Here is an 18,726-nt window from a genome sequence, read left to right on the forward strand (position 1 = left end):
GCCCACTGCCTGAGTGTGTCTGAAGGGGTGAACAGGCGATGGGCTGTTCTTATTGGTGTCCTGCCTCCAAGGAATCACCTCTCTAAACTGGCATGAGCCTCACACCTCAGCGGGTGGAATGGGGGAGCGGCACCTGGGCCCCCTTCACCCCCATCCCCACCGCATTGTGAGCAGGGCCCAGAGACCTCCAAAACAAAGGGACAGAGAAACACAAACTGAAGAGATGGATGTGGACGTAGAGAGGAGCCCTGGGCAGGTTAAGGCACAGACAGAAATGGCCTCCAGGACACCAAGGACAGTGCTGGTACACAGGAAGAAACAGGGAATGAGGCCCAAAGGGACACGGTGGTCCAGTCCAGGGGATGGGGGGAGCTCTGAGACACCAATGCCAAGTCCCGGGCTCAGGCACAAAGGCCATGTCACCCATTAGTGTGCACACTCAGCTCCCATGGCCTCCAACTCCCACTTGGGGTGGGCCTGGGGGACAGATGACCCATCCACTGGAGCCCCGGGTCAGCTGGGCCAAGGTGTGCCCCCTGCCATGGGGGTAATCTCTGTAGGAGGCATACCCATAGTAGCCAGAGTCTAGTAGCTTCTGCCCCCTTCCCCACCCCCAGGGCAGACCCTCCCACATCTTCACCCCACTCCCTGGCCAGGACATGGCGAAGGGAGTGCCAGCCCAGCTTCTCCTATCACTGAGAGACCCCTGCCTGGGCACAGGCATCACCTCACCTGTGTCCCCATCCCAGAGATACCCATGGACACACAGAGAGGCTGACTGTCTCTCCTGTACAGGGAGCAGTTTTCTAACATTCTCCTCACCTCACCCTTGGGGTGGGGGTGGGGATGGGGGCCCCAGGGTGCCCAAGTGGGAGCGGCCAAGCAACTTGCCCCCTAGAAGCCCCTCTCTCACTGCCAGGGTAGGAGGAGCGGGGTCTCAATTTGGGCCAAGTCCTTGGAGTCAGGGGCTGGGGGAATTCAGGAGCAGAATCAGGACTTCGAACACACACACACACACACAGATGGCAGCTGTTTTCAGAGAGCAGTCAAGTGAGCACCACACAAGACCCAGGGCAGACTGGCCTCCTAGGGCCTAGAGACCCAGTCCTCCTAGGCAGGACCACAGCCTCAGGGCCTGGGTGGTTCCAGCCTTGGATCAGGCTTCCCACCCCTCCCCCTCTTGGCCCCACCCACCTGCTTCCCCTAGGGTCAGGAGAAGGGAAGTCCCCACCCCCAGCTCCCGCTGAGTCAGGCTCGCCAGGAACAGACCCAGGCGACCTAGCTCCTGGCGGGAAGTTCTAGCAGCCTGGCCTGGCTAAGTCACAGCTCTCATGCCCAGGACCCAGCCTAGCACTGGGGTGACCCAAGCCGAGGTGTGGAACCCTGCCCCCAAACTGCCCAGAGGAGGAGGGATTATGCCTGAGAGCAGGTACAGTGCACCCCTTCTCCCCAGTAGACATGGTCATCACTACCTCCACAACCTCAGTAACATCCCCGACACAACCAGACACACACCATGCCAGCATTAGGGCTGCTCCCAACAAGGCTAGGCTGGGCAGGTGAAGAGGGACTTAACTCTTTACTTGATGGACAAACACCCTAGACAGCCCAGTCACTCAGTTGACAGCCTACAACATCTATGTTATTGTTGTTTAGTTGCTAAGTCCTGTTAGACTCTTTTGTGACTTCATGGGCTGTAGCCTTCCAGGTTTCTCTGTCCATGGGATTTCCCAGGCAAGAATACTGGAGTGGGTTGCCATGTCCTCCTCCAGGGGATCTTACCGACCCAGAGATGGAACCTTGGTGGCCTGCATTGGCAGGCAGATTCTTTACCACGAGGTGTTTTCAGTAAAGTAACATAAACGTATCTCTAATGACCAAGTCTGAACAAGCAGATTAAATATCTTAATCTGCACAGCAGGCAGATTGTTTACCGTCTGAGCCACCAGGGAAGCCCAATACGCTGGAGCAGCTATCCCCAAAGGAGGGGATCCAGAGCAGCTGACCTCCCATTCCAACAGGTCCTCAAAACCAAGACTTGGTCCTCTACCCACCCGCCCACTGCCACTGCTGCCCCAGGTTGGGGATAGGCCCTAAGGAGCAGGCTCCAGTTCAGTCCACAGAGGGTTTGGGCCAAGTATGTGGGGGTTCCTGATCCAGGACTGGGAGGAGGAGGGATGGGAACACCGATGTTCCTCCTCTTTTGTGTTTCAGAGCACAGCCCACTCTGCTTCCTCCCACCCCCTCTACCTCTGCACAAGCACCCAGCCTCCCAGGGAAGTCCAGCAAGGCTCCCCACCCTCTGCCTTATCTCCCAAGACCCCATCGCCGCCACCCACCCCGCCACGTCCAGTCCAACCAGCACAACCAGCACAACCCTGCCTCACCCCCTAGGACCCCTCCCTTCCCTTGTCCCCTCCCCCACGACCCTGCCCCGTCCCCCCATGACTCCACCCCTTGCCTCACAAACCCGCCCCTCCCCCACACAACTCCCCTAGGCCCACAACCCCGCCCATCCCCACGACCCCGCCCCGTCTCCCACGCCCTTGCCCGCCCGCGCGAGAAAACAGGAAGGGGCCCGCGGCGGCGGCGCTGGGAGGAAGCGCAGGAAGCGGCGACGGGTGCGGCGCTTATCTCGGGCCGCAGTCGGACCCCTGGCCTCACGCCCCGCGCAGGCTGGGCAGGGGGCGCGGGGGCAGCCGGAGGAGAGGCCTGCTCACCTGGTGGGGGCCCTGGCTGCCTCACCTCCCAGCCACAATTGGCACAACCGGGCCATGGAGAGATGCGACAGGACTTCACTGAACCAGGCTGTGCCTCTCCAGCCCGGTGGGTGACCCAGGGGCCAGCATCCAACCCCAGGGTGCCCCACCTCCCCCACAGCGCACAGTACCCTCCACGCCTAGGCCCTGACCTCCCCATTTCCCCCCAAACAAGGACTCGTTTTGCCCAGCAGGTGCGAGCTCTCTGTTGGTTCTTCCGGGCTTTAACTTGGGGATGGGGGGATGGTTGTTGTTTGTTTCTGTTTACAAAGCTAGGTCTTTTCCTGGAGAGGGGGCAGGATAGGGACTGTCCCGGGGCGCCCCCCCACCAGGGTCCCGCGGGCCACTGGCAGGGACAATGGGCGCCAACACCTGGCACTCCTCCCCCATGAGTATGTGCTTTGCTTCCTGGAGTGGGGGCCTCCTGTGTTTCCGCATCAACCATGGCTGCCACAGCCCTCCGTGCACACCTGCAGGCGAGGACCCCACACTCAGGCTCATAGGCAAGGGCCAAGGGCCCTCAGGTCTGGTGCAGGTGTTTCCTCCCTGGCTTTGGTAGCCCCCAGTGCCAGATGCAGGGTCTGACCAACTCACGTCCTGCCTGAGTCCTGGCTCCGTGAACGTGGGAGGTGCCTCTGTTCAGAGTCTGGCATGGCAGGCACTTCTCTCTCCCACCACCTCATGGTGCTCAGCTGGGCTGGGGTGGTGGCCAGTTGGGGAGGGGACATGGGGGAGGTGCTGTTGGGGCCCGTGAGTGGGCCTCAGGCAGGGTAAAGCACTCTGCGGTTCTCAGAAGAGCCAGTGCTTTGGGTTGGCACTGACCCCAGCCCTATGGTCTGCTGGCAGCCTGGGAAGGGGCAGAGTTGGGAGGTAGAGAGAGAGTGGGGCCCATGGGCGGGGCAGGGGAACACACAAGTGGCACAGTTGGGATTAACTTCTTGGTTTTCTGAATCCAGAGACTAGTTTGCCTGTCGTCCATGTTCCAGATGTTCTTTCAAAGGCTACCAGTCTGGGGAGGCTGTGGGACTCGGACTACCCTTCAAAGCCTGTCTGGGCCCTCCTTGCAGCACTGTGCATGGGGGGTCTAGCTCCCTGGCCAGTGCCCTGCAGCCCCATCTGCCACCCTGCACAGCCCCTCCCTCTGGGCCCCAGCCTCCACCCCGGGTGCAAGCTGCTGAGAAGGCACGCATGTAGGGCAAGGCGCCACAGGGTGCAGGCCCCAACCCCACCAGGTGCGTGCTCCAGAAAAGTGCAAGAACCAGGCTCAGGCCACATGCCTGGGGCCTTGGCAGGGATGGCAGGCACTGGGACCTGGCAGATGCCTTGCATCCACGAAAGGTGGGGCCCATCCACTGCATAAACCACCTATATTCTGCCTTTGGTGGCCTCATGACCCATGGCCCTGACCTCACCATTGAGTCTCCTATCTCTCTGTTGGTCCCTCACTACCGGGGCAACTCTGATAGGAGCCCCCAGGGAGAAACTGCAGGTCCTGGCTACAGGAACCCTGTCTGCCCCTGTGGTTGCAGCCCAGGACCCAGATGGAGATTGTGGCCCTGTAACTGAGGCCTCTACCCCTTCTCCCAGCTCCCCTGAAATGGGTTTGCTGGAACCTGCCTCAGGCATGGGTGGATGGAAGGGCTGCCCATTGCCCACCCACGATGGCAGCAGCCACAACTGCCCAGGAGGCCACACTAAAGAGGTGTTAGGAGGAGCGCTCTCCCCACAGGCCCTGGGGCTTGGGCAGACAGCCAGGTGCCCTCGAGGAAGCAGGGGGCACAGGGGAAAGGGGAGCTTCTGTGGAGAGCCTGTCCCCTTCCTGTCCCTGCACCCAGACCCTCGGACTCTCTTACTGACCTTCTCCAGGCCTGACTCCCCCAAGCATTGTGCTCCAACCAAAGTGGGCCTTTCCCCTCCTACCTGGATACCTGGCCACAGCCCCAGGCTTACATAGCAGGAGCCAGCCATGTGACTGCTCCCCTCAGCTGCTGCTCCATCAGCATTCCCCAACTTCAAGATGAGGACTCACCCAGGGACTCAGGTCAGCACTCTGGGGTTGCCTGGACCTCACCCCATTCACATCCAAGTCTCTCCTTCAGCCTTACCTTAACTGCACAGGGCCCCCTCACACCCAGAGCGTGCTCTCATGGCCTGGTAGCCATTAGGTGAATGAATGCACCCCGAAGTCCCCACACATGGGTGTCCCTCTGTTTGGGACCTGGCTCTCATCCCAGCTCTCACACTTCCTGGCTGAGATTTGGGGCAAGTCCTGAAACCTATTGCTTCAGTTTCCTAGTTATGAACCGTGGACAGTAGTTGTTGCTGCTCTGTTCAGACTGAGCGTTTACACCCACACACTGGGGGCGATCAGGGGCAGCTGTGCCCTACTGATGGCACCAAGACCTGTCTGTATCTCTCCTGCTTGCCTCTGTCCTGTCAGGGTGCCCCCGGACAAGGGTGCTTCAGTACCTACTGGGCCTGTCCACCTGATGACAGGTGTGCCTGCCAAGCATCCGCCTTGGCCAGGTGCTCTGCCTGCCCTGTCCCCCCCTTCTCCACAGGCTGTGATCTGGGAGGGGCCACAGGCCTCCAGTCCTAGAGATCGGACCCCCACCCGTCCAGGCAAGCATAGGGTCCCAGAGCGCAAGACGGTGGGTCCCTGGTTGGTCTGTCCAGTCCCACAGAGGGGCTGCTGCCACACTTCCCAGGCCACAGGAAATGGCCTGGTCCAGCTTGCAGCCAGGGCCACAGCTTGCTTCCCTTCAGGCCCGTTTCCTTTATCCGGTTGTTTTGCTCCGAATTCACAAAGCTCAGCCTTCCCCTCCCCTCCATTTCCACCCTTCCCCCATCCCAGAGGGAAGCAGGACGGATACGCTGCTACATTTTAGGGCCAGCAGGAGTCTCCCACCCCCATCTCCCCCTCCACATTCCCGCCCCCTCCGCAAGCAGCGCCGAGGGGGAGTCCCATCCCATGGCGCCCCCTGCTGGTCGAGCCTGGGAACACCACCCCACGGCTCTGCCTTGCTCCGCGAGTGTCGGCGGCCTCAGCATCCCCTCCCCACCGAGGTGCGGACGAGGTGCGGACGGGGGCGGCCGGGCCCCACAGTTGGCAGGCGAAGAGAGGTGGAACCGGGCCGCAGCACCAGCTCAGTTTATTGGGGCCTTGCTCGGAGCAGAGGGCGGGCCCCTTCCGGGACCAGCTCGCCAGGCGGGCACTGCCTCCAATCCCAGGCCCTGGGAAGAGTGCGGGCCGCGGCGAGGGAGGGGCTCTTTCTCAGCCCCGCGGGCTCGGGGTGCTAGGAGCCCCAGGAGCCATCGGTGGCCGCGGCGCGCAGCGCGAACAGCTTCTCCCAGCAGGTGGCGACGGCGTCCAAGGCGCGCAGCAGGAGCCGCCTCCGGCCGCCCGGACGCCGGGAAGGGCGCGTCTCCGGCCGCCAGCTCCGCTGTCGGGGACGCGTCGGTCAGGGCGTGGGCACGGTCCCCACCCTCCCCTCCCCGCTAGCTCGTGTCGGGTCCCTGGGAAGGGAGGCCGCGGCCGTGGGAGCGGGCGGGGACGCGCACCTGGCGCAGCTTCCGGCAGTGGCGTCGCATCACCGCCTCAGTGCGCACCGCCACAGTCCACGCCGCCTTCTCCAGAGCCCCACGGCGGCCCCGGGCCACCGCCCCACGTAGGGTCCGACCCAGGGCCACGATGGACAGTAGGATACTGTGCTCCTGGGGAGGGAGGAGACGAGGCACTGGGGGAGGAGCCCGGTGGGGAGAGGGCTGGAAGGCTTGGGTGGGAGTGTCTCCATACCTTCTGGGCACCACATGAGACTCCCACCCGGCCCCGCCGTCGGGAGACCGCGTCTCCAGTCAGGTTTTTCTGAATGAAATGGTGTCTGAAGCCTGGTCCAGCCCCTTCGACCCTTGGTCTGGTCCACCTCACCGCGGCCTGCAGGTCCTCGAAGATAACCGCGCGGTAGTGGTGAAGCACGTCGGGGACGCTGCAGGCGCCGATCCCGGCCCAGCCCGGAGCGGCCCCCAACAGCGCCAGCAGGAGCGCCCAGAGCGCGGGCTTGGGAGGCCCCTGGAAGGGATACCGGCTCTAGGGAGGGGCTGACCCTCCGACAGCGCTTTGGGTAATGTGCTTCCCCCAGCCGCCCCCCACACACAGGGGACTCGCTGAGCTGGTATAAAACAGAGATATTGCCTAAAACAGAGATATTGCCTAAAACAGAGATATTGCCATGCCCCTCAACAAATGCTCTAGGCACCACTGCTGTGGCAGGTCTGGGGAAAGATAAGCATCAGTACCCGCAGCCCTGCTCTGCATGCCCAAGTACCAAGACTGGAGGGCAGGGCTGAGCTAGGTCTGGGTACAGCAACAAGTACCCGCCATATAGCCTTGCTCCTGGCCATACCCTGACCCATGCCCATCAGAGCTGGGCTCTCCTCTGCTGGGCACCCAACCCCTGGCACTCTGCTCACCTCCAGATGCCCCACAGGAGAGGGCAGAATCTGCCCCCCTCTATCGCTGGGCAGCTCCCCCCAATCAATGGCTTGCTACCAGCTCTGAGAACCATGGGTCCCTCTGCACCCCCAGCCCAACCAGGACAGGGGTGAGGGCTCAGAGTTCAAGGCCACACCCCTTCAGAAGGGGAAGGCTTGCGGAAAGCCAGAGGTGAAGGGAGGAAGGGGACCATGTTCCACCCCACCAGGCCTCCCCTCCCCTAGAATAAGGAACTGGCTCACCTGGATAAGAAGCCACCACCACCACCCCCCACGGCCAGAAGCCCAAACATCAGAGAGAAAGCTGCTTGTTGAAAGGCTCCCAGCCCCCAGGCTGGAGTCACACAGCGGCTGGAAATTAATCATGCGAACCCAGCGAGACTTGGGACTCAGACAGAACTTGACTGTGAGACTTGGGACTCAGACACAGAACTTGACTCTGCTTCCCAGCCCAGTAGAAGAACCTGACCACACAGGGCTGGAGCAGGAGTCCACGGGAGCTCTGCCTGAGGCACCAGGCAGCGCTGGCTGGGGGAGCACATGCAATTATTAGCTGTGGCCCCTTCTCCAAAACTACCCCCTCCCCAGACAAGCTTCACATAATGGCCAACTCAGAGTCGCCCCTCTGCCTGTTGAGGGTCAGAGATCATAGTGAGAACAGGAGCCACTGGTGCTGGAGGGATGTCCAAGTAGGGTAGGTTGGTTGCCCAGGGGGTCTTGGGAAGGTCTGTTGGCCCTTGAGCAGGGCCCAAGGCTGAGGCCGTTCAGCCCCCGAGGACAGGGTGGCCCCTGCACAGGAGGGCAACTCCCCCTCCCTCTGTAGCTGCCAGGAAGGACAGGCAGGAGCACCCAGGCCGGGCGGCAGTGACGGGAACCAAGGGGGATTTCCCAGTGGGGGCACTGAGGGACAGCAGCCCAAGACAGCTCCCACCCCGGCGGCCCACAGCTGCTCACCATGGGCCTCTCAGGATCAGGCTCTCCCTCACTCCCGCCAGGGGACCTCGGACATGATCCTGGGGTCCTCAGGTAGGGAGTGCGGCTGCCACTTCAGGTCCAGTTCCGAGCCCGGCCAACAGAGCTCCCCTGGACGCAGGCGGAGGCAGGCGGACAAGGCTTTTGAAGTTGGCTCCTCCGAGCAGAGGAGGGAGGGAGCAGGAGGGAGGCCCAGGATCCCAGCCTTCCCCCTCCCTCTCCCCACCCCCTATCCAATCACTTCTTCAATTAACCTGACCCTGAAGCCCAGCCCTAGAGGGCTGTCTTCCCATCCAGTGGATCTTGGATTAAGCCATCTACCGGGGAGATCTCCTCCGCCAAGGCAGGGGCAGGGTGCTAGGTGGGCACGGAGCAGGGTGGGGCCCAGCTGGCAGGGAAGAGGACCTTCCTTGGTGGTCAGCAGGTGCTGTCTCTTCCAGGAACCTGAACACCAGCAGGACCAGGTGAGCAGAACTTCACCCGCCCAGCCCCCAGCTCCTCCACCCTGACGTCCGGGGGTCCTGCCCCAGCAGGTCCCAGGAAGGGGACTTCCCAGCACCTCGCTGGCCCAGCGCTCAGCTGAGATGCCTCCTGCTGCTCATCCCTCCTGGGTCAAAGGGGTCTTTCCCTGGGGAAGCTCATGGCCACTCGCCCAAACCACCTTGCAGGGAGCTGGACCACAGCACCCTGCCGGGCAGCCTGTGGACACCATCCTGCCCTACCCCCAGCAGTGCTTCAGAACAAGGGGAGCTGAGGAACTCAGCCTTGAGCTGGAACTGAAACATGTCAGTGGAAGAAAAGCTAAGATATGTTTTCCCCAAGGAGAAAAGCAGTTTCACCACCACCCCAAGGCGTTAAGAAAACGACCCCCAGGCAAATAAGAAAGACATTTGCACGTGCTATCAGAAGCTGTGGAACTCTCCGGCCCAGCAGGAGGTCTCACCTGACCTGAAGTCAAAGGAAGTGTCCAGGAGAAGCCACACCCAACTGAGAGCTCCAGCTGCCTGTGGCCGCAGCCTGGGCCTCAGTTTCCACATCTGTGGAGGGACAGGCTGGGTTTCAAGCTCTTAGAAGGGCAACAGGCAGGACCCTTCCCACTTCCTCCAAAAATGACGGAAGGAAACTCCAGAGGCTCAGTGAAGACACGCAGGAACCTCCCCACGGTTGTCCAGACTGGCCTCACAGAGGACAGGAAGGATTTCCAGTCTCAGACCACCCTGAGGCACCAGCACTTCCTGAGCCCACGAAGGGACAGTCTGATCCTGCCCCGGGCTGGACCCAGCAAGGTCTGTCCTCTACAGGCAGACGCCCGCGCCCTAGGTGTTCACAGGGAGGGCGTGCCCCCCACCCTCGGCAGCCACAGGTCAGTGACTAACTCCAACACAAGGCAGAGAAGCCCCTCTGGGATTACTTCTTACAAGAATGTGTGGGAGCAACGGCCAACCGCCCTTCTTGTCACCACAAGTGACAATCCACCCACTGCCTCTGGACCACCCTTGACCTCCAGCTAGATGCCTCCACCCACAGCCAACACACCCGCTTCCCAGAGAGCTGGCTAGTTTCCAACTGGACACAAACCCAGGGATCCAGAGCCCAAGGAAACCTCCTGTCCTCACATGGTGGAAGCATATTCAAGTCTCCAGGTAACCAGTGCATTTTCCATCCAGAGAAAGAATGGGTCCAAGAGCTTTAGGGTAAAAATCACTAACTACAAATTAGCAAAAATTAACTCCCCCGCCAATGGGAGTGACCCTCTCACATGCCGAGGGCCTTTTCGCCATCCTGTGGTAGAACCTCAGGGGCCAGGCCCAAGAGCACTCAGGAAATTCACCCTCCTGGGGTGCACACAGCCTGCTGCTGGGGGACAGGAGGCACAGACCCCCTGGGGCGGGAGAAGACCCGCACATGCAGGGGCACTGGGGTCACCTGGCCAGCTGGGCCCTTACTGTTCCCACACACAGCTTTTACCCAGAACACAAGTTCCTGCCTCCATCTCCAAAAAGCCTTACAGAGTTGCCCAGCTCTGCTGGCACTTCCTCTGCGGGGCATAGGCTCTTACGAGGCCTGGAGAGCTAGCCCTATCCAGTGTGGGGACCAGACTGGGATGGTCAAAGCACATGAGGGTAGGATTTGGAGAAAACCCGCTGCCACGAACCCCACGACTACTAGAAAACCTTTAATCAACAAGCAGGACGGCCACCACCCCCGCCCTAACCCCACCCCTGCGCAGGACACTCAGAAGGTGTTCTTGATGCGCGCCGCCACCAGCACCAGTATCTCCCCGATCTTCCGTTGCCAGTTGGCGATGTCCTTGGACGTGGCGCACCACAGCTCCCCGTGCCGGGGCTCGGCGTTCTCGCAGCGCCTCCTCACCTCCTCCCGCTGCTCCTGGGTGGGGACCGCAGATGCTTGAACCAACCCACTCCCACTGTGCTCTACCAGGCCTCACACCAGTGCCTGCACCCGCCCCCCAAAGAGGACCCACCTTCCACATCAGGCGGGGCAGGGTAGACCCCGAGGGCGCTGGGCTCTGGAAAGTCTCTGTCCAGCAGGACAGGACGGCTGTGACACAAAGACAACCCTCAGGCCTCCAGCTCCAGCCCTGTTTCTGCCACAGCCCGGAGTCCCCATCACAACCAACTTGTTAAAAGATGCCCCCGAGCATCTAAATTTCAGGCTGAGACTCCAAGGCTACAGCCAGAAAGCAGCCATGGAAGCTGTGTCAGCCGCCAGCACTTCATTCGGGACTGGTGGGTGGGGGTCATGGGCAGCAGGCGCCTCACCTCTGTGCCGTGCTGCAGCTCAAACTTGTAAAAGAAGGCCCAGGCATCCCCCAGATCTGAATCAATCTTCACAGTGCGGTGGAACCACTCCCGGGCCTTGGTGATCTTCCGCTCGCTCCAGAATAGCCTATTGAGAAGCAGCAGTGGGGGACCACGTGGCCACAGATCAGTGCTGGTGGTGCTCTGGGGCCGCGGGAGCCACGCTGGGGGCAACCCTGGCCCGCTCCATGGTGGGCTAGACCTCGAGCCTTGTGACCCGCTGCAGTGGCAGAGAGTCAGGCACAGGGACTGCTGGTCTTGACCTCTCCCTGGAGAGCTCAGGCTCCATTGGGGTGCCAAGGGATGAGGCCTAGCCACCCAGAAACCCCTCCAGGTCACTACCTGAAACCCTCCTTCCTTCAAATGTCCACCCAAGGCATTTCTCAGAAAACCACCCACAGAGCAAGAAATTATTATCTTCCTCTGAGTAAAACATAGGGAGATGAAAGTAACCAATCGGACAAAAAATTCAATCAAGGCTGTGATTAGGGAAAGAGAAGTTTCTGCCTGCTCCTCCTTTTCACCTTCTGGAACATTCTGTCCTACCAGGCATCTCCAGAAGGAGCTGAAGCCCACACTGAAAACCTGGTCTAAAAGCAGACACAGACCCCTGAAACTAGGCCCAGGAGAAGATCCACAGCATCAGAAACCGAGTCAGGGTCCTGGGAGCCTTGCCCACGTGCCGGAGAGGGCATGATGGGCACTCTGACAGCCAGCTCCACCAGCTCCGCAGTCAAGTTCCAGAGCAGCTGTGCACTAGGCACCTCCAGGCAGCTGCCTTGGCTGGTCTCAGCTACAAAAGGGAGTAATTTCATGCCTGATAGCTTGATTGTTTTTTAAGCCTTGTGGTATTCTTAATTGCTCAGTGTCAGATAAACTGTGATTTAAAGAGCACAAACCCAGATAGCAGCACACAGAGCACCAGCCTGGGAACAGCAAGGAGGGACCTGTTTACTTTACAAAGCCTTTTACAAGGTTTTATGGCAGCCCTATCAGAGTAGAGCAGGAGGTGGAAGCATAGGCGAGAGGGAAGGAGCCCTGGGGACCCAGGTGGGGCCTCAGAAGTTCGTGGGAAGCCCCACACGCAGCACCCTCAGCCCCACAGCAGCCAGGGAGGAGGTGCTGGTGGGCACTGAGGAAGCAGCTGGGCCAGCAAGAGCACACAGGAGCCTCTGGCCCCACACACCCCCTGCCCTAGGCAGAGCCCTGACAAGCCCTCCACCCCAAGCCCAGTCACTTCCCAGCCTGACCACACCCAACCACAACCAGGTTCCGCTCCTCTCAGGCCACTGTCCTCCTTTGAGAAGGGAACAGAGAAGGTTCAGGAGGTTCTGAAGGCCCTCCACACCTCCCCGGGGAGCCACGGGCCCAGTACCCTGCACAAGCTGACCGTGGGGGGTCGCCTGCTCACCTCCTCTTGTCCTTGAGGCCAGCACCCTGAAGGACAGGTGGCCTCCACATCCCCAGGCACACCAAGAGCCTGACCAATGGGCCCTAGATTGTTCCCAGGGTTACACAGGTCAAACAGTCTGGCTTTTGGCACTAACACGATGGAAACAACTGTCTTGCTCACAGCTGTAACCTAAATTCCGTGTACCAGTGTCAGCAGGCCTGTGTCTGTCCTGCAACCCAAGACCCATGTTGGAATAAACTGAAAAGTGCGAGAGACAGAGAGCGCAGAAACCTGAGAAAGAACCAGGACAAGGGAAGGAGGGTCAGGGGCCCAGAAGAGACCACCCTCCCAGGGGTCATGACCAGGGAAAACTGCCTTGTTCTGGGGACCTGGAGACCCCAGCAAGAGGACTGGCACTGCCACCAGGACCCCTACTCACTTGGCCACAGCCAGGAGCACGTGGGGGTCATGCTCACACTTCTTCAGGGCGTCCACACTCTTGGTCTTCCGCTGGGGCCTCGCCTCCAGGAAGATGGCTTCAGACCACAGGACCCCTGAAATCCAGACATGCAGATGCCCATCTCAGCCATCACACACAGGGAGGCCTTTGAAGACTCAGGATATCCTCATCTGTGCCTCCCGCATGGCCGGGCCGCCTATGCCGCCCCATACTCCATACCCTCCAACCCCCACCCTGCGGCCTGCCCAGAGCCACAGGGCCCCACTGGCAAGGCCATGACATCACCCGGGGGGCGAGGAGGCTGGAAGTCCCAACAGCCTCCAAGGTTTCACACTCACTGACTAACTTCACAGCTGAGAATTCACTGTAACAAAGTAACAAAAAGTGCTACCAAGGATTTATGCAGAAAGAAAACCTGGGATTGATACCAGCCTAGAGATCGGCCTGAGGCCATATATCTGACATAAACCCAGAAAATTCTACGATGCCACTAAAAACTGTTCATCGTTAAGGATTCAGTGATAATGAAAAATCCTCACAGAATTTTCAACTGTAAAAAAAAAGGGGACAAAACAATACACAGTATGACTTGATTTTGTGCAATAATACAAATTATAACAATACAAAAAAGCTAAAATCAGTGATTTCCAAGTACTGGACTCACAGCAATTTTCATCTTCTCTTTTTTTACTCCAAATTTATTTATACTGCACAGGCACTAATTTACAGACTTGGGGTAAAATAGTAAAAAATTAACTCCTAAAAGAAAAAGAAATGGTAACATCTCAGAACATGCAGTCCAACTGCCCACACTGAAACTTGAGTTCAATCATCTAAATGACCAAGCATAACGGAGGAATTTTTGTGACTGAATCTGACACCTGCTGCCCGCAGCCTGAGGTGGGTGCTCACCAGAGTTGGGGCACTCCTGCAGGGCCTTGGCCATGAGCGTGCTGGCGATGTTCTTCAGCCCCGCACGGTACTCCAGCCGCACAGACTCCAGCCTGCGGAGAGAAACCCGGGCAGGGTAGAGCACTGTCCACTGGCAGCCTGATGAAGCAGAAGGTCCTGAGGAGCCTAAGTAGCTGGAGTTGTCTGTGCTGCCCAGCAGCTCGTCCACCAGAGAAGGGAGACGTGGGTGATCTCCACCCTCAAGCCTATGGGTGGCCATAAACCTGGACTCTGAGGTCATTCAGGTGTGAGTGAAGATGGGCAGGATAAAGACAGGCCTGCTGGGGCACCTCACGGCACTGACACCCTGAAGCCCCACACCTGGAGTCTGTGTGCACAGCCTCCTATGGACAGAATGCCATGTTTATCTGGCAAACTCCTATTCATCCCTCAAGGTCCCTCCCAGATATTACCTCTTCCGTAGAGTCCGCTATCTTGGCACCATCCACCCCAAGGCCCCCTCGTTAGCTCTTGGTTCCCGGGCACCCTCAATCCCACCACAAGCCACACTGCGTCCAACCATCTTCAGGCTCGTGTGAACACTCTCACAGCTGGAACAGGACTCCTCACAGACTGCACCTTCCCACGGAGCCTGAGCTGAAAGTGCTGCACCGTGGACTTGGTGTGAGCGAAGTCAGCTCCTGGGGGCACGGGAACTCACCACAGGCCGGGGTTCTTTGGGTTCTTCAGGCGAGACTTCTCCAGAATGGCCCGAGCTCGGGTCAGCTGCCCAACCTTCTCCTCCAGCCGGGAAAGCAAAAGCCACAGGGGGGTGGAGTGGGGACATTTCTTCAACTGCAGCCATAGACACAAGAGACAAGACTCAGCGGGCGTCTGTGACGCTGTGTCGGCACCTCAAGCTGAGTCAGGGCTACGTGTGCCCTCAGAGACCCAGCCACTTCACACCCAGGTCTGTCACTATGCACACGGTTGTAACGTACACACTTGTATGGGGCATTTTTGTGAGCAGGCTGTGCCATACGCATATGCACAGGGGTGTGCACTCAGGAGCCTATGCCTTACATGGGCCGTAGTCCGTACTCTGCTGAGTATAGCAGTTACAGCCTGGCAGGGGCAGAAGGCTGGGTGAGGGAAGACCGGCCTCGAGCCCAGCACAGGTCCCCTGAGCCTGGGCCCAAGCAGGTTGCAACAACTCCTATCTGGGGTGAGGTGCCCCGTGTGGGGTGGAGGCTCACCCCTTGGTTGTAGGCTTCCCGGGCTTTCTCCACGAGCTCCTCCTGCTCCTCAATCTGCCCCTTCATCATCCAGAGCTTGGGGAAGTCCTCATAGTGCTTCAGGGCCTCCTCGCACAGCTCCTGGGCGGCCACAAGGTTCCCCAGCACCCACTCCAGCTTCACGGACTTCATGAAGACCTGGGGAGCAAACAGCCTCAGCCTGGCTCTGGCATTTGCCTCACTGAGAGCTCAGCACAAGCGCTGCCCCGTGTCTTTGGGACAAACTGCGGCTACATACATTGGTGCATTTTAAAGCCAAGAGTGAACAAATGAGCTCTGAGCACATGACCTTGGGGGTTGCTAACAGTGGGTAGGGGGTTCCGCTTACCCGGGCAGTGGGTGCACTGCTCCGTGCCTTGGCCAGCAGCCGGCGTGCCCGCTCGTACTCGTTGTTCTCAGACTCCAGCTTCACGGCCGCCAGCCAGATCTCCTCACTGTTGGGGTTGGCCTGCAGAGGAACAGCAGCATCAGCCATGAGTGGGGCAAGGGCTCCCCTGGTTGGAAGCAACTAGTCCAGGCACTGGGCCGTGCCGTGCCGTGCTCTGCAGCAGGACAGTCTGATGCAGGCATGTCCTGGACTAATAGGCAACAGAGCCTCAGGACGTGGACTTCCTCACGAACAAGCCGGCCTGCCTCACTGGCACAGATGTGTGGCAGCTGCAGCGCTCAGGCCGTGCTGCCAGTCACCACCCTCTGCCTACTGCAAAAGTTCAATCATGTCCCACCTGCATGGATCCACCCAACCAATCCTGCTGGCTCCCAAACCTGGGGATGAGGAGCTGGCCGCCCAGTGTGTCAGTGTGGGAAGGACAGAAGGATGCCCGGGTTATCGCAGACTATATGTGGAGGGTTCCCAGGGTTGGGACTAGGCCATGTACAACCCAGAGTCCAGCAGACATGTGGGCAGTGCCCTCCAGTCTCCTGAAAGCACAGTCACCTGCTGGCCACACTCAGCCTGACCATGTCCCCAACCTGAGAAGCAGCCCCACAGAGACAGGTAAGGAGAGGAGAGGGCAGGACACAGGCAGCACTGCCAGGTGGTGGTGGGAAGGGCCAGAACCACTTGGAGAGCAGCGGCATCCTCCACCCAGGGCCCCCAAACAGACACGAGAGCAGAGGGAAACCCAGGCCAGCCCCCTCCACATATTCACTCAGGCAGGGACAGGCATCACTATGCCAGCCTAGATGAAAACCACAGAGTGACATCGTCTTTCCAGTTAACAGAAAAGCATGCTGGAAACCACTGACTGAACCTTGCTGTCAAAAACTATTAGGATGTTCCATGTGACAATAAACGCAGAGCTCCCGGCACCAACCACGATGCCACCCTCCACAAACACAGCTCCACCCACTGACAGCCTGGGCGGCAACGGGCAGCCCACGTGGGACCCAGTGCAGATGCCTGTGCTCAAATACAAGGGCAGGACTTCCTCCCGCAGCACCAGACACCCTCACACTCACATAGGAGGGGACACGTGTGGGGACACGGCTCTCCACTGGCTGTCCCATCCTTCCTGTCTCCCTGAGTCTATGTTGTGGAACACTGAGCCCAGGGTCACACTGAATGACAGCAAACGAGAGGTAGGTATCCATCACCCGGGCCATTTTTCCTGCTCTCGGACCCCCTCAGGGCCTCAGCTGCCCCCAGAGCACCCAAACTCCCTGGGTCGGACCATAATCAGCCTCTCAGGTCAGCTCCTGTCAATAATGCAGCAAGGGCTTGGGGGAGGCAGGCACAGGACCCTGGAGCTCTCGGGCCACAGCGCACCCCTCACCCACCTGGAAGGCCAGAGCCAGGATACTCCTCGCCGCAGGCACGTCCCCGGCCAGCCACTTGGACTTGGCACCCATGAGCCATAGCACCTCTGCTTTGGGGCAGTGGGCCACGGCCCGCTGCAGCAAGGCCTCCAGTGACTCCCTGCAAGACAGGGGGACGGTCACCACAAGCACACGGGCCACTCGCAGCCAGGCCACGAGCGCTGAAAAGACAGTTACTGCTTCAAAGTTCGATGCTGTGAATGATTTACCAGACTTTTACAATGGGGAGAGTGTGGGGAAATCTTTTCTCTCCATAAAGGCTCTAAAATCAACTACTGAGGAGGGTGCTACAAAGCCACGCATTGTTCAAACAGCGGAGTCTGATGGAGCTTCTCAAGGGAGCCTTTTATAGCCGGGTGTCCCAGAGGCGCGATAACTTCGCAGTCTGGGAGCCGGGGGCCTTTTCATCTCTAACCACAGATCCGCCAATAAAGATTACAACCTGTACGTACTCTTTGGCATCCAGAGAAACTGTCTTATTTCTGGAAGGAAGTTATTTTAGGTCACTATCAAGCAAGAAGCCCGGGTTTCAGGTATGAAGCCCCAACCCTGTGTGGCCCACCACCCTGGCACACCCCCGGCACAGATGTTCTCCTCAAGTCTCTGCAAGATTGAGTGAGCACACGGAGTTTCTCTGTGTGGTAAGAAGCCTGACACCAGCACAAGAAGGCTCGGCTTCCTAAGCCCACCATAGGCGCCAGACCTGGGGGATGGGAACTGCCCCTGAACCCAGGGACAAAGACATGCGGGCAAGGCCCTGCTCTGGACAGGACAGTTGGGGGAACTTGCACAGTCATTTCAAAATGTGCCCAAAGGAGTTAACTGCAAGATACAGAGCAACTACTGGGGGTGGTGTGTGGGTGGGGGCGGGGGGACAGGAACATCAGGAGGCAAGACTCCTGAGAAGCCTGAGACTGAGTGAGACAACAGCAAAGCAACAGAGGCCTCATGCTCCCAGCTGCAGCCCAGGTGGGACCAGCAAGGCCCGAACACAGAGGGTGCAGCAGAGGCTCCAGGCAGAGGCTGCCCACCTAACTGCTGACTGAATTGCAACATCTAATTCAATCAGCACTTATAGCCAATAAAGCAGACACAAAAGGTTTTTTCAATTAAAGAGAACAATTAAATAAAATTGTCACGGACCTCCTCAGAGCACAAAAACCAGCCCAAGCCCAAATCCAGCACAGCTGAAATGAAAAACAGGCCTGCCTAGGCCCAGATGCCGCACCGCCCACGCTGCTGAAGCCAGAGCCCCACAGACTGGGGGGCCTCCGGGCCCCAGCCCTGGCCCAGGAAGCCCTAGGACCCCAGTGGTCCCAGCTCACTGCAGGCAGACGGGCCCTTCAGTGCCTTGGCTCCTCAACTGTACAGCAGCAGGAATGCTATTGCAGAAGGTGCCAGAAAGAGCTTGGCTGAACGGCCCAACTGCCACAGGAGAGTCCATCCTCGTTGCAGAGGCCTGACCTCCAACGAGGCTCTCACCCACCCATGGGGATAAGAGGCCTCAGCTCAGAGCAGGGTGGCAGGACTGCCACATACCTGGTGCCGTGGTTCTTCTCGAAGTATGCAGCCCGCAGCCACACGCTCTTCTTGCTAGGGAAGACCTGCAGGGCGTAGGCGTAGATAGCTCGGGCACACTCCAGGGCATTGTGGGCCACACACTAGATGGAGAGAGAGGGGAGAGGAGTGAGGGGGCTGGGGACAGGAGTGAGGGGGCTGGGTGCCACCAACCCAGGAGGGGTACCCGCCCCACGACTCCTGACCCAGGCCCTGGAAGCCCGTTACAAAGACCCTGTGGCTTCCGTGGTACAGTAGGTAGGACTCC

The 18,726-nt window shown here is 59.5% G+C and overlaps 2 protein-coding genes across 3 annotated transcripts in view; both read right to left on the reverse strand.

Annotated features, from left to right (window-relative positions):
- Positions 1–5,785: 5,785 nt before the first annotated feature.
- C13H20orf204 (chromosome 13 C20orf204 homolog) lies at positions 5,786–9,246 on the reverse strand (the record flags this gene model as incomplete). Its single annotated transcript, XM_070381360.1, has 4 exons — positions 5,786–6,202; positions 6,321–6,473; positions 6,556–6,828; positions 9,166–9,246. Coding segments are annotated over 4 exons (654 nt in total), but the record flags the coding sequence as incomplete, so codon positions are not given.
- Positions 9,247–10,437: 1,191 nt separating this feature from the next.
- PRPF6 (pre-mRNA processing factor 6) overlaps positions 10,438–18,726 on the reverse strand; it is a 34,677-nt gene continuing 26,388 nt past the window's right edge. The window contains exons 13-21 of one of the 2 annotated variants that reach the window (XM_005908545.3): positions 18,441–18,562; positions 16,863–17,001; positions 15,412–15,531; positions 15,045–15,221; positions 14,510–14,643; positions 13,810–13,901; positions 12,877–12,991; positions 11,006–11,132; positions 10,438–10,610 (exon numbers count right to left, since the gene is read on the reverse strand). In XM_005908545.3, coding sequence (XP_005908607.1) covers positions 10,458–10,610; positions 11,006–11,132; positions 12,877–12,991; positions 13,810–13,901; positions 14,510–14,643; positions 15,045–15,221; positions 15,412–15,531; positions 16,863–17,001; positions 18,441–18,562 — 1,179 coding nt within the window. In that variant the 3' untranslated portion in view covers positions 10,438–10,457. Of the gene's footprint in view, positions 10,611–10,700; positions 10,785–11,005; positions 11,133–12,876; positions 12,992–13,809; positions 13,902–14,509; positions 14,644–15,044; positions 15,222–15,411; positions 15,532–16,862; positions 17,002–18,440; positions 18,563–18,726 lie in introns of those variants that run through there. The other variant, XM_070381359.1, reaches the window with a different exon arrangement.

This window comes from Bos mutus, chromosome 13 (genome assembly GCF_027580195.1).
Source record: "Bos mutus isolate GX-2022 chromosome 13, NWIPB_WYAK_1.1, whole genome shotgun sequence".
NCBI classification, from domain to species: Eukaryota; Metazoa; Chordata; class Mammalia; order Artiodactyla; family Bovidae; genus Bos; species Bos mutus.